This window comes from Myotis davidii, unplaced genomic scaffold (genome assembly GCF_000327345.1).
Source record: "Myotis davidii unplaced genomic scaffold, ASM32734v1 scaffold554, whole genome shotgun sequence".
Lineage (NCBI taxonomy): Eukaryota > Metazoa > Chordata > Mammalia > Chiroptera > Vespertilionidae > Myotis > Myotis davidii.
The window spans coordinates 434,606-447,758 of NW_006285312.1; the positions used below are offsets into that span (position 1 = coordinate 434,606).

At 36.4% G+C, this 13,153-nt stretch overlaps 1 protein-coding gene across 6 annotated transcripts in view; it reads right to left on the reverse strand.

Moving 5' to 3' along the window:
* The window catches only part of SMG1 (SMG1 phosphatidylinositol 3-kinase-related kinase), a 149,371-nt gene continuing 136,218 nt past the window's right edge, over positions 1–13,153 (reverse strand). For all 6 annotated transcript variants that reach the window (XM_015558989.1, XM_006756068.2, XM_015558985.1 and 3 more), the window contains 8 exons: positions 11,561–11,713; positions 9,942–10,121; positions 8,858–9,085; positions 8,013–8,224; positions 7,747–7,853; positions 6,829–7,008; positions 6,642–6,748; positions 1–4,442 (listed from right to left, as the gene is read on the reverse strand). In XM_015558989.1, coding sequence (XP_015414475.1) covers positions 4,365–4,442; positions 6,642–6,748; positions 6,829–7,008; positions 7,747–7,853; positions 8,013–8,224; positions 8,858–9,085; positions 9,942–10,121; positions 11,561–11,713 — 1,245 coding nt within the window. In that variant the 3' untranslated portion in view covers positions 1–4,364. The remainder of the gene's footprint in view (positions 4,443–6,641; positions 6,749–6,828; positions 7,009–7,746; positions 7,854–8,012; positions 8,225–8,857; positions 9,086–9,941; positions 10,122–11,560; positions 11,714–13,153) is intronic.

Sequence of the window (13,153 nt, forward strand, 5' to 3'; positions counted from 1 at the left end):
TGCTACATCTTTTTAACCTTTATTTTTTGAAAAACATGTATTTCATACAATCTTTGCCATGGTAATGCAAATATGCACAAAGTAGGCATGTATTTTTGTTTTCCAAACAATGCATTATGAACATTTTCAGGAAGCTGGTGTGATTTGTTCAACTTTTAATCTTAAATACAATCACAAAATTATATCCATCAGGAGGCATTACAATCTTTTGTACAGAGAAGCCACTTTATTTTATACAATGTTTACTAGGACAAGGGAGATTCAGTTCAACTCAATTTGCTCTTATAAGAAGGTAAAGTAAATTAACAAGTATGATGTTGCCACTGACATTACAGGTGGCAATTTAAACCAGAAAAATAACTGACACAAGAGCTTTAAATAGGAACTGAAACTGGGACTATCAGAAAAAGAAGAGGGGGAAGAAATCAGCCTGTTTCAAAGAAAGAAAACATTCTACAAGTCTGTATTTCAGAACAACATGCAATTCCTTGTTTACCGTCTTCAAAAGTACAGCTAATTGTATGACATTTTTACATTAGCACAACCAACAGCTTTTCCCTACTTACCCCAGTCTAATTCCCATAGAAAGTAAAAGACTCTAAACAGTTCATGTTGTACAATTAATCCTTGAACCTAGAAAGTTGCTCTAAGAGTCCATTTGCCCATTTGGAAGAAAGGCATGGTGATATGGTTACCCAGGCCTAAAAAGAAAAGTGCAGCAAACCCTAAGGGTCAAAAAACAGTGAATTTCCCCTTCCCAATGTTTGGGAAACTGTAATGCTAGTTTTTCTCCATAGGAAGAATCTAAAAACTCAAATAATGAAAACATCTATCTTCTTTAAGTGAACCTTGCATTACTATATCCTACCTCCTTGATTTAAGGGAGGGTCGGGTAGTTCTAGCTTTGAACTACTGTCATTTTACAAACTCAGGAATACAGAAGGTCACTGATTTTTTATGCATCTAATTTTATGTAAAACAATGGTATTTAAATGTGCTAATAGAAAAGCATTCACTGATTTTTGATGTAAGATGAAAGGACTAACAGGCCAATTGAGGGTGTTCTTCTTTAATATAAAAAGAGTTGGGAGAAAAGGACCAGCTTCTTCCTGCCAAAACAAGTAAGCCCCCAGAGAAGTCACAAATATGTGGAGGAAAATAGGCCAGGAAGACTTTTCAGTTTAAAGTACTGCCTATAATACCCCAGAGTTAAAAGAACCTAAGATTGCACATCAACTCTAATATTTGGCTGTACTTGCATTGCCCTGCGTGGCATTTTTTAAATGGCTCTTCCCCTTAATTTCACACATCAAGAATAACCACAAAATCATGCAGAAACACCAAACATTGGACAATATTTTTAAAAACTACATACTAAACTTAGTTAATAAAGGCAAGTGTTAAGGGCAGAAGTGATGAAAGTTTTTCTTTGTATTACAAACCCTCACCCTGAACCTAGGTTTGGGCTCTTAATAAAAATAATTTAAGGAAACAGATCAAGAGCTTGATTATCAGTTCTCAAAGAAATCTTACATATCTCAAAAACAACTCACCACAGTGTCAGACACAAAACCTACTGTCACCTAGCAAACTGTTAAGAACTCAGAAATACTGTTAAAACACACCAAAGAAACAGTAAAAGAGAAATACACTATAAAACCATTAAGCCTCCACAGCTTTGTAGAGAAATCAATATTTAGGCAATTCTAGAAAATTAAAGACAACAAAGACAATAAACTTCAATTTCCAAGGGTACTTTGAATGATAGGTTGTAGGTTATTCTGTACCCCCTGAATTCGAGAAAGAAAAAGAGAGGAGCAGACCCCCGGTTTTCCAGAGGTATTCTGTATCATTAAAAATGTATGACTTCATAACCACAGCACTCTAAACTTTACATTGTAAAAGACAATCCCCAAAATATAGCCCTGACTTCTCATTCTGCTTTATCACCAGGGTTTTTTACTGTTGATTAACTCTCTAATTGTTGAGTTCTCTTACAGCAGTTTAAAACAGCAAGGCTACTAGTACTTACAGAATCACTTCCCAGAGGAAGCCAAACTGTAGAGATTGGGGTCTTGTCCGGGGTGCAGTAAGGAGCAGCTTTGAAGTCATCATATCTGCCCCACAACCAAACATATATATGCTACACTATTCTCTGAGGGATTATTTTAAAATGAAAATGATGGATAATTTACCAGAGGCACATGTTTTTGCTATAAAGCTGTTTCATTTTTGCTCAGATAAGGTGCCAGGTACCTCTGAAGCCAAAAATTCACAGGTGATAAAGTTCACCTACTTCATTTATCTTCTTTGCCAAAGAGGAAGCAATTTTTGAATACTACCTATAGGGACAAACTAGTATGAACTGGTTTTATCATTTTGATGGAAATTTTTCCTTGTGACAATGTTGCTGAAAAAAACTGGTCAATCTTGAGGAGCAGAGGTAATCAAGTGATGAATGCAATAGCTCCCACAGCCTCAAGGAAATAAAGCAGTGTGCAAAACACAATATGGCATTATTATTCCAGATAGGTTGTTTTGACTGAGAAAGTAAGGTTAAAAAGGAATGAATAAAATTTGATGCACTAGGTTCCTTAATCTTGCAATTAGACACACACGGGTATTTTAAAAATACCACCTTTCTTGCTCTATCTGTTGAAGTATTAAAAAAGCACTGATACTGAAATGCAGTCTAATGGGTAATTATAGATTAATGCAGCAGTCAGAATACAGAAAACGCCAGAGCTATGTGGAATTTTTCCTTAATAGTTCTCAAGTTTATCTGTGAGGATTGGCAACTAGAAAGTGATCACAGTTCTAATCTCTAAGATGTAGGAAAAATAGACTCAAGATTTTAAACTGTATTCTTCGTGTTGTGATTTTAAGAATCCTATTCTAATCTGAATTTTATTTTGGATCAACAATTGAGTTTACAAAGTCAGTACTGAAATGCAATGCTCAATTTAACTTGATCATGAAATCACTATAATTAATGTATTACTAAACAGCAAACTATTAAAATTATGCAAAAGAAAAGTACTTCACAGACTCAGTGAACTTAATAAAAGGTACTGGTGGTTCTCACTTTTGCTGATGTTTTCATGTAGATGTCCTAATATACCAGGTAAACTAAAGCACTTCTAATTTACACCTTGTAAATTAAAAGTATCAGATGAGAAAACTGAATTAAAAAAACATTTCACTCTACCTTCAAGAGAACATCACTTTATTTTTAATCTGTCATCAACAATGTAAAACTCTAATAGGTATTCTATCCTGGTTTTTAAAAAGGTAAAAAGATTACATTGGTTTAGCTACTTTCTATGAAAGAAACTACAGCAATCACAGAAGAGGGAAAATTTGAATGACCTCCAAAAAATGCACACTATAAGCAAAGGGGAGTGTACATGAAATCAAATGTCTGTTAGATTCATTACTTTTGAATGCACAGTGAAAATTCTGGATACTGTACATGATAGAATCACAGAAATGACTTAACCAGAATTACATTTTATGTGATCATCAGACCTTCAAACAATCCTTGAATTTTCCACGTTATCAGTGGTTTTAGAGAAATTTCTGTTTATCACTCCAAATATAAGTTGTGTAACAGCATCAAGATGGAAGTATATGAAATATAAGGATTGAGCAAAAAGTGAATTTGAAAGATGTCTAATCTACTAGATCAGGTAAAAGGGAAATGGGTAGGTGGTAGGGTCTGGGGAGGAGGATGATGAGTGGGGTTTTTTCCTTTTATTTCAGAAGTAAGTTCTTCCCATGTAGTGTATCTGTTACATAGCTCTCCATTTTCAGTCCATTTCTGAAATTCATATCACATAGCCTTTTTGTACTTACTGGTCAACCCAACCAGTACTGTTGCCAAGCAACAAGTGTTACACGAGAATCTGAATGCATCAAATCTTCCTTGGCTGTGATTTCTTTGCGGCCCCAGTTCTCTGTTTCTGAGCGGGGTTTGTTTTTTCCTGGATTGTACACACAGGGTCAGGTGGAATGGAGTTCCAAATCACTCTGTGCTCCGCAGCATCCCGATTTCTTTCTGCAGCTAACCTCCTGACACATTTGCAGCTGTTCTGAGGCAGAAAGACAATCTCCGTGTTCAGGCGGTGAGCTTTCTTTCCTTCACCCTTGACCCTAGGGTGGCAGGCCATGGTGTTGGGCGTATCCCTGAGTGCAGCTGCCCTGCAGGATTCCCCTCCTTGCGCACCGAGATTTCCTAGGTTTCCTCAGAGTAAGCCCCCAGTTGCATCACCACCGACTGTGGTGTGGCTTTGGATGCCTGAGGCTGAGTTGATTCTGGTGGACGTCTGACCTCGCTTAACCAGACTCATCTACTGTCTTGCCATTCACACCCAGGCTGTCCAACCTTCATACAGCTGAGCCAAGTTATCTAGATTAGTTGCTTCCTTAATGACATAGTCAACCTGTAAAAATGGGCAGGACAGTATTTAAAGACATTTAAGACATGACATGGTTCATATATGAGTAATATGAATTATTTAATATTAAGTTTATAATCACCCAAATTAATTACCCAAAGGAAGTATAGTTGCTGTTGTGGAAAAGAGGTTAAGTAAGCAGAGCTTCCCTCATAATTGCACAGCTTACAAGATGGGTGTCGGGAACCTCACAAGCCCTCTGAAATTTATGAATCCTTAGATGAAGAGAGAGCCCCACCTACCCCACAGTTGCTCTTAGAATTAACATGTATAGTTACTGGGCAAATGCTTAGGTGCTATGTAAAAAAGTGCCCAGCAGATTCTGGAACACAGTTGGGTCCTCAACAATGTCCACATTCTAACTCAGCTAAATTTTCTTTTATTTATAAGAGATACAACCATCTCTATATCCAGAGCATCCTTCAGGGTCCAATTATATAGCAAATGCTTACTATATGGCTGAATCATAACCTATGAAAAAATTGTATGCAAAGAACTCTATACTTACCCCATTCCTATAACCCTTAACTTACTTTCATACAAAATGAAATGACTATCAGAGTAAAAAGTACAATAGCCAAGCCTCCTCTAAAAGATGAACAGAGAGCTATGATGGGACAGTCATGAAAGCATATAACCCATTAACCTATGAGAAAATCAGAAGTAAAGATAATAACCCGTGGTTATTATCCACGAACATTGTCCACAGGTTTTTACAAACTTGATAAATTGCTTCTAAAGAGTGACTCTTGACCATGAATAGTGCAAGCTCAGGTCCTATACAGTGATTTAACAGTGTTTAAAATAAAAAACTTCCCTGCTGTTGAAACTGAATTATGGATGCCAAAACATCCTATATAATATCCTATATAATAAAAGCCTAATATGCAAATCGACCAAAGGGTGGAACGACCAGTCGCTATGACATGCACTGACCACCAGGGGGTCCCAAAGACGAATTCGTGCACTGGGCCTCTAGGTAGAGAGTAAGACTTTCAAGCCTCAAATTTTTACAGAAAAAGTTACATCTGTAATGGAGAATTGAGAGCACTGCCCTTGACCACGTGATCTAACTTGTGTCAAAGATGTGAAATTCTGAGGACACATCACTGACATAGCATGCCTGCCAAAATGGTGATATTGAATCTAATTATAAGGAAAAAAAACAAATACAAACAGTCATATTCTGCAAAATAAATAGCATGAACATATAAAAAATGTCAATGTCAAAAGAAAGAAAAAGGCTGGGGAACTATTTTAGACATTAAAAGAGACTAAAAATAGGAAAAGCAACATAAAATACAGGCTAAACCTTGATTAGATCTTATATGGGAGTGTGAGGATGGTTTAATGAGAGGACATTTAGGGATAACTAAGAAATCTGAATATGGACTGAATATTAGACAAAAGTCAATGTTATCAAGATGAAATAGTGAAATGTTGTAACATCGCTGTTGTTTCCTGATTTGGTAGTTATATAATTATATTGTAGCTATATATTACAATGGTTTGTTTAGTAGATATGCTGAAGTATTTAGACATGAAGTGTTATATATCTACAACTATCAAATCGTTCTGAAAAACTGTGTCTGCATCCACGGACAGAAAATGTGAAGCAGACTCAGGAAACATTAACAACTGGTTTCCCAGTTCTAGGTAGAGTTTATGAGCATCCCTACATTTCTGTAGGTTTGAAAACTTCCAAAAGAAACAGCTGAGGGGAAAAGAATTCATTTTCAAATTTCATATATAAAATTTAATAACACTACTGAGAAAATTTCAGAGTAATGACCTCAGACAAACTGATGTCCAAGAACACTTTATAGATAGCATGCCTGCGCCCAAAATGTCAGCCTCAGTTCATTTGAAACCTTCAGATAGTCCTCTTTAAAGTGCAAATTAACTGTCTTCTGGTGGAGAGAGAGGGAGGGTCAAGTCAACACACTAAATTTCTGTTACAAGAGGGCTGGGGAGAAAATAAATTGCTAACAAAGTAGAGTCAGAATAAAGTGGTGAATATTTGTTAATTCCAGAGTTGTTATTCAAAACCTTCTGAATCCTAAAAATAGATTTAAGTTTCTAATTTCTTGATGAAGCCCCAAGTATAATGGTGAGGGGATCTTAAAACCTCTGCTGTCTCGGCAGCATTAAAATGTGTAATTCAATTTTAAAATGGTCACCTACCTGTTCAGCAACTGACATCCTCCTATTTGGATCAACATCTCGACCCTCTAACTTGGCTTTTACTCTCTTCCACACACTGACTGCATACGAGTTTCTCTCTTGCACAGCTATGAAGCAATGGAAACATAAATAAGTCAAACCACCACTTTGTATGAATATGTAAGGCATCGTTATTCTAACTAATTACCTTTCCCAGTTTTAGGGTCTCTGACGGCCTTTTTAGGACTACAAACAACACTCTTGCCAGTTCCAGGAACGGTGCTTGGTGGAGTATCTGCTGATGTAGCAAGATTTTTCTGAATCAGCTTTCTAGCATTCTGTGACATGACATCAGGCTGGGTCTTCTGGCCAGTGTTGCTTCGGACTGCTATAGTGAAAGAGTTGGTAGCTCAATTTACATGTAAACAGAAAATGAAGGGGGACAAAGAGAAGACAGCAGGGGGACACTCTCTCAATCACCAACTACAATGTACGGCCTTGAAAATAGATGACTTTATCCCTTGATACAGAAGTAGTTCTAAAAATAACAGCCTAAATAGCTACACATCCAGATATAAATTTGTAGCTTGTTGTGGCATCAAAATACTATATCTTAACTGTCCAATAAGATTAACATAGAATGGTATATTAAATATGGCCGCTAAAAAATAAAAATAAATTTGGCAACTAAGTCATTACAAAAGATTATTTAACTACAGGGAAATTATCAATATTAAATCACAAAAGGCAATAAAAATTACTTCACAGAATGATAACAATTTATGAGTATGTGTATGCATACATACAAAAAAAGTCAACGAACAAACACAAAGTTGTTCTACTTCTAATTATAACAGAAATACAAATTTTTCTAGATTTTCCTAACGGGCATATGTTTCATAATCATAAAATTAAATGAATAAAAGGGTATTTGAACACAAAATATTTTTAAACTCTCATATTAGTACTTTTAAAATTAAGCCAAAATTTGTTCAGTTTGAGATAAGGCAAAATTTAGGGAAGCCCTTTAGAAACTTATATCTTACAGTACAGTTAAATATCTTAGCTTCTATATACAGATTAACAGATCAACATTCAGGTGTTTTTTGAAGTAGGAAAGTCCTACCTGCAGCAAAAGAAGGCTGATATGTAGTAGATGATGTTGGACTTGAACATTCATTTGTTGCATCGGTGATTAAAGGTGATGCAAAACTCACTAAATTATTATAGATACTGAAATACAAAAGAAAATGGCTTACTTATGGGATGCTTTATCAGATTACTACTTATATATAAGACGAAGAACATTAAATGAATTAAATAAACAAAACTTAAATAAACACCAGAGGTTTAAACTTTACATTTTACATTTAGGTCAGAAGGTGTCCTTACCTCTGACTTTGTGTTTTCAGTTCTTTCAGGGTGGGTGTTATTTCCTGGAGCATTTCAACATGTTCCTGACTTCGGACCTGACCCATAGCTTGGACTAACGTAAACAGCACCGTCTGAATGTTATCCTGCCAGGATTTATATTCACCCAAGAACTGCCTAACACTGTTCTCATAGGGAACATCATCACCATCTGCCAAAGCAGCTTCTTCATCCTAGAATCCATTTATTAATGATCAAGAAAAAATGGTTTTTGTTTCAGTAATTACTCTTGACAGCACCTTTTGAATAACAGTAAGTGTTTTTCAAATATCAATGTGTGCAATCTGCTTATTGCCATTTAAGATGCCCTTTCAATAGGAATTTTGTTTCTAGCACAAAATAAAAATTCCAAGTAAAAATAAATCCTAACATCAAATGATTTATTGTTTTATAATGACTAATCTAGCCTTTTCTCAGGGCTCAGTTTCCTTACTGTTTAGATTATGTAGGATACTAGAAAGAAGAGACAATATTTCAATCATTTTGAAAGTAAACTTTGGAGTTTGGAGGTAATGGTGGGAAGAGAAATTGGAGACCTAAACATTCTGAAACTAAGTTCAAGTTTCAGCTATATTATAATTATGTTACTTTGGTGAATCAATTTCCTTAGCATTCACTTTCTCAGTGTACAAAATCAGGGTACTACTACCTGCTTAAAAAAAATAGTTGATGAAAACACAAATTAACTCAGATACAAATTGGAAGATGTGACTTGAGAGAAATTGTTTTTGTTTATATTATATAAATAACACTATGTAATTTTATAAAAGGGGGGAGTGATTGTATATTAATGTTATTAGTCTTACCTTAGCCATTGCTTTCAGGAGGTGTTTGACATCTCCAAGTGGCCGATTATGGCCAGTGAGCACAGTCTTTATATTATCAACCAGATTCTGAATTGTTTCACAGACCGTTTCTATCTGTTGTTCTTTCTCTGTCTGAATTGCTCTCTGAGCAGACATATCCTGGGTCAATTGTTTGTGTGCTGACAAAAGCCATTCAGAGCTGCCAATAGGATGTTCAAGACTAGTGTCCTAAACAGAACATGAATTTGTTTGATTTTAAGTATCAGCTGGAATAATATAAGACTCTTTTCTTCTTCATCATCATCAAAAGGCATTAGTAACTCAAGTTGACACAAAGAACTTCAGTTGTCAAGTTATGAATTATTTACCCAGAAAATACTAGTTTAAACAGGCTAAGATTTTTAACTTTCAGCATAATCATACAGGGAATAAACAATTAAAGTTTATTCAAACCTAAGACATGTATCTGAAATAACAAGATGATCCATATCCAGGACCCCAAATCACTCTTTAAAATGAAACTGGCCCTGGCTGGTGTGACTCAGCTGATTGGAGCGTCATCCCATACACTGAAAAAGTCTCAGGTTTGATCACTGGTCTGGATACATAGAGGAAGCAACAAACCAATATTTCTCTCTCTTGCCCTCTCTCTAAAATACAAAAAAAAGTCAAAAAACCAAACGAACAATCTAGAACGTCCTGATACACAGCCTAAAGCCTCCCCACAAAATAGAAACACCAAATTTATCAACTTGGTATTTCTGTACGTAACTCACCTGTCCAGCTTTTGTCTTTCACCAGCACTGCGTGCTTGCTACCCTACTGTCAGTGCATCTGAGTCATTTGCTATACAGTACTCTGAGAATGCTTTCCACTTTTTCATTCACTGTATTATTTGTATAAATAAGTTCCTTAAGGGCTAGGAACAAGACTCAACCATCATTGTATTCCCTCAAAACATCACATATAAAGTACACATTCAATAAATGTAAATTGAGTGAATATATTAATTTTTGAGGGTTTAACTCAGCCTTATCATTTTAAGTACTAAGTCTCTATACTCCCACCAAGATTCAAGACTCACCACTCTCTGTAATAAACGAAGTTCTAACTCAGAAACCGAACTGTTAAACTGTGATGCAAATGAACACATTTGCTGACACCGTTTGATTAGTTCAAATAACGCAGCATCCAGGTTTAAGGCTTCAGCAGTTCTAGTTCGTAAACTTTCAAAATGAATGATATTGCTGCAGAGGAAAGTGACCTGTGAAGAGGCAAAAAAGGAAAGGAACCACCACAAGAAGGGAGGGAAAATGCAATTAATGCTATGAAACAACACCACCTATTAATTTCCAGAATTCAGGACCAAAATAGGTTCTGAGAATGTATGAATATGACTCTTCTGAAACACAGACCTAATCCATATAAATTATGGCTGTAAATAAGTGTACATTTTTGGTTGTTGATACAGTTTGGCTTAAGATGGCCCAAAGCACCTAAGTATAATTAGGTATATGTATCTCCTATGTGATTGTTTTTACACAAAAAAATTTGTTTCAAAAGAAAATTGTTAATCATATTCAACTGCAATTTGTACTATGTCCAAATTTCAATTTGGAATGTTCCCTTTCTACTCCTAACTTTACAATGAAGACCACAAAATGCTAACTAGATATTTGAAAATATTAAGTACATTTTTTAAGGTAGATAACAGTATTGTGTTCTTAAATAGTTATTATCTTTATAGACACATACTGACATATTTACAGATAAAATTATAAAATATGTGGGATTTCCATTGACTATGGGAGGGGGAGGAGTAGTAAGAAATAGAGAGGAGCTCAGCTGGTGTGGCTCAGTGGTTGAGCATCAACCTATGAACCAGGAGATCATGTTTTGATTCAGGCCACATGCCCGGGTTTCCAGATCAATTCCCAGTGGGGGGCGTGCAAGAGGCACCCAATCAATGATTCTCTTTTTCTTTTTTTCTTTTTTAAAGAAAGAAAGAAGAAATAAAATAGGCCTTAAGTAGCCTCGTTGGTGTGGCTTAGTGAATTGAGTGTTGGCCCATCTACCAAGAGGTCACCAGTTCTATTCCATCAGGGCACATGCCTAGTTGCAGGCTTGATCCCAGTAGGGGGTGGGCAGGAGGCAGCCAATCAATGTTTCTATCTCTCTCCCTCTTTCCATTCCTCTCTCTCTGAAATCAATAAAAACATTTATTTTTTTAAAGTAGACCTTAAATTGATAATTTTTAAATTTTGGTGATGGGTATATACAATATTAGTCTAATTTTGAATCTGATTGAAAATTACATTAAGTTGGGGTTTTTTTGGTCCTCTCTGTCCCCCAACCCCAACAAAGTTAATCCACCACCCCTGGAAAAACACTAAGACATTTTATTGCCATCTGGAAAATACAATATTCAAATCTTTAAAGCACCTTAGATAAATGTGGAATTAAACTCTCTATTTTCCAACAGAGGCTGCTGGGATACTTCCAGTAAGGGTCTGGGGAAATAACTGGTTGTGAGCTCAGCCTAAGGAATATTGCCCCCACCCATAGCCTTTATTGGTCTTTCTTCCCAGAGCTTTGACTAGAGGTAGAGCTCTCAAGATACCCCTAGTTATCCAACACTTAACTTCCAATCAGTTACATAATCTTGCAACTGGAAACAAAGATGGCATACATGAGTCACAATACCTGACTTGCTCTTTGGCTCTCCTTAAGGACAAGATTCCTTCTTTCTGCTATTGTTGCTTCAAAATCTTGTAGTACAGGTGCCAATGCAGGGTTGGCACCACCCGCCCACTTGAGTCGCTGTTCAATACTTGCTTCAAGTGCTGCTAGTTTTTCCTATAAAAAGCCAGGAGAATCTCAGTGAATATTTGACACTCTCAACTTCCTGTCTGTTGAGCATTTTCTATAAATACTAGGGGCCCAGCATGCAAAATCGCGAGAGACCCAGGACCCAGAGTCCCGTGGCTCCACGGGACCCAGAAAGAATCCCACGGCCACCACTGCAGGAGGTGGGACCCAGAAACCTGCCCGCTGCCCCAGTGTGACCCAGAAACACACCCGCGCCTCCAGTTAGGTCCTCCAGAGTCAAGTTCCCTCCCACCCATATGTGCTTTGCCGTGCACGCAGCCCCGCCCACCCTGTGCACACAGCCTCCTGCTGATCGGTTGTTACGACGTGATGGCGTGATGACCACAGGCTTTTTATATAATAGATCAGAGATTCAAAACAAGCAAGATGAGGCATATGCAATTTAGAAAACATCTTTAATAGTCACCTTTGGAATTAATCTTGATTTTACTTTGAATGTTTAAAGCTAAACAAGTCTGGAGAGGTAAGAATTGGCTTTCAGTTTATTGCTTAAAATTTTTAAAAGGCAGTTTCATTTTCATTTTTAGTCTTTTTTTAAAAATTTTCATTCATTTTATTTTAAATAGTTATATACCCATTATTCTTTCTTTTTTTTAATTTCAGAAAGGAAGAGGGAGAGAGAGAAACAGCAATGATGAGAGAGAACCATTAATCAGTTGCCTCCTGCACACCCCCTTACTGAAGATCTAGCCTGCAACCCAGGCATGTGCCCTTGACTAGAATCAAACCTGGGACCCTTCAGTCTCCAGGGCGAAGCTCTATCCACTGAACCAAACCAGCTAGAGCTCATTTCCAGTCTTTAACCCCTTCCCCAATAATTTTTTTGTTAAAAACGTTTCTTTTTCAGACTAATTTTTTTATTTTGGTTCTATATAGTATTTTTGATGCTGGTTATGAAAACAGTTTGTAATTATTTTTTCTTCCCATTTTTGTGGTTAAGAATAGTATTTCCTCAGAAAGTTTCTAGATGAAATTATTTAGAATGGTACGTATGTAGCTGGTTTTTGAAGGTAAAGTTTTTAGACGAGTATACTCGTCGACGACTGAAAAAAGAACATTTTGTGAAAACGTGTATACACGTTTCTGCCGGGGAAGGGGTTAAAACAAAACACCTGCTACTCCAAATTCCTACTGCACTATTTGTGCTTTCTATAAGAAAATCCATTCTACTTTTGGTTGTGAAAAATGAAAATTTTTCTGTTCCACAAATTTTAAAGTTTTAAAATAATGGTAAAAATCTATCCAGATTATTGTGGCAAGGAAGGTGTTATATAACAAAGTTATTTCATTATTTACTCAACATTTCAGGAGGAGGAATTCACATTCTTTCTCTTTCACCTGCTTCTCTCCCTCTCCCTCCCCTCCTACCCCCTCCCTCTCTGTCTCACGTACACACATACCTCCAAA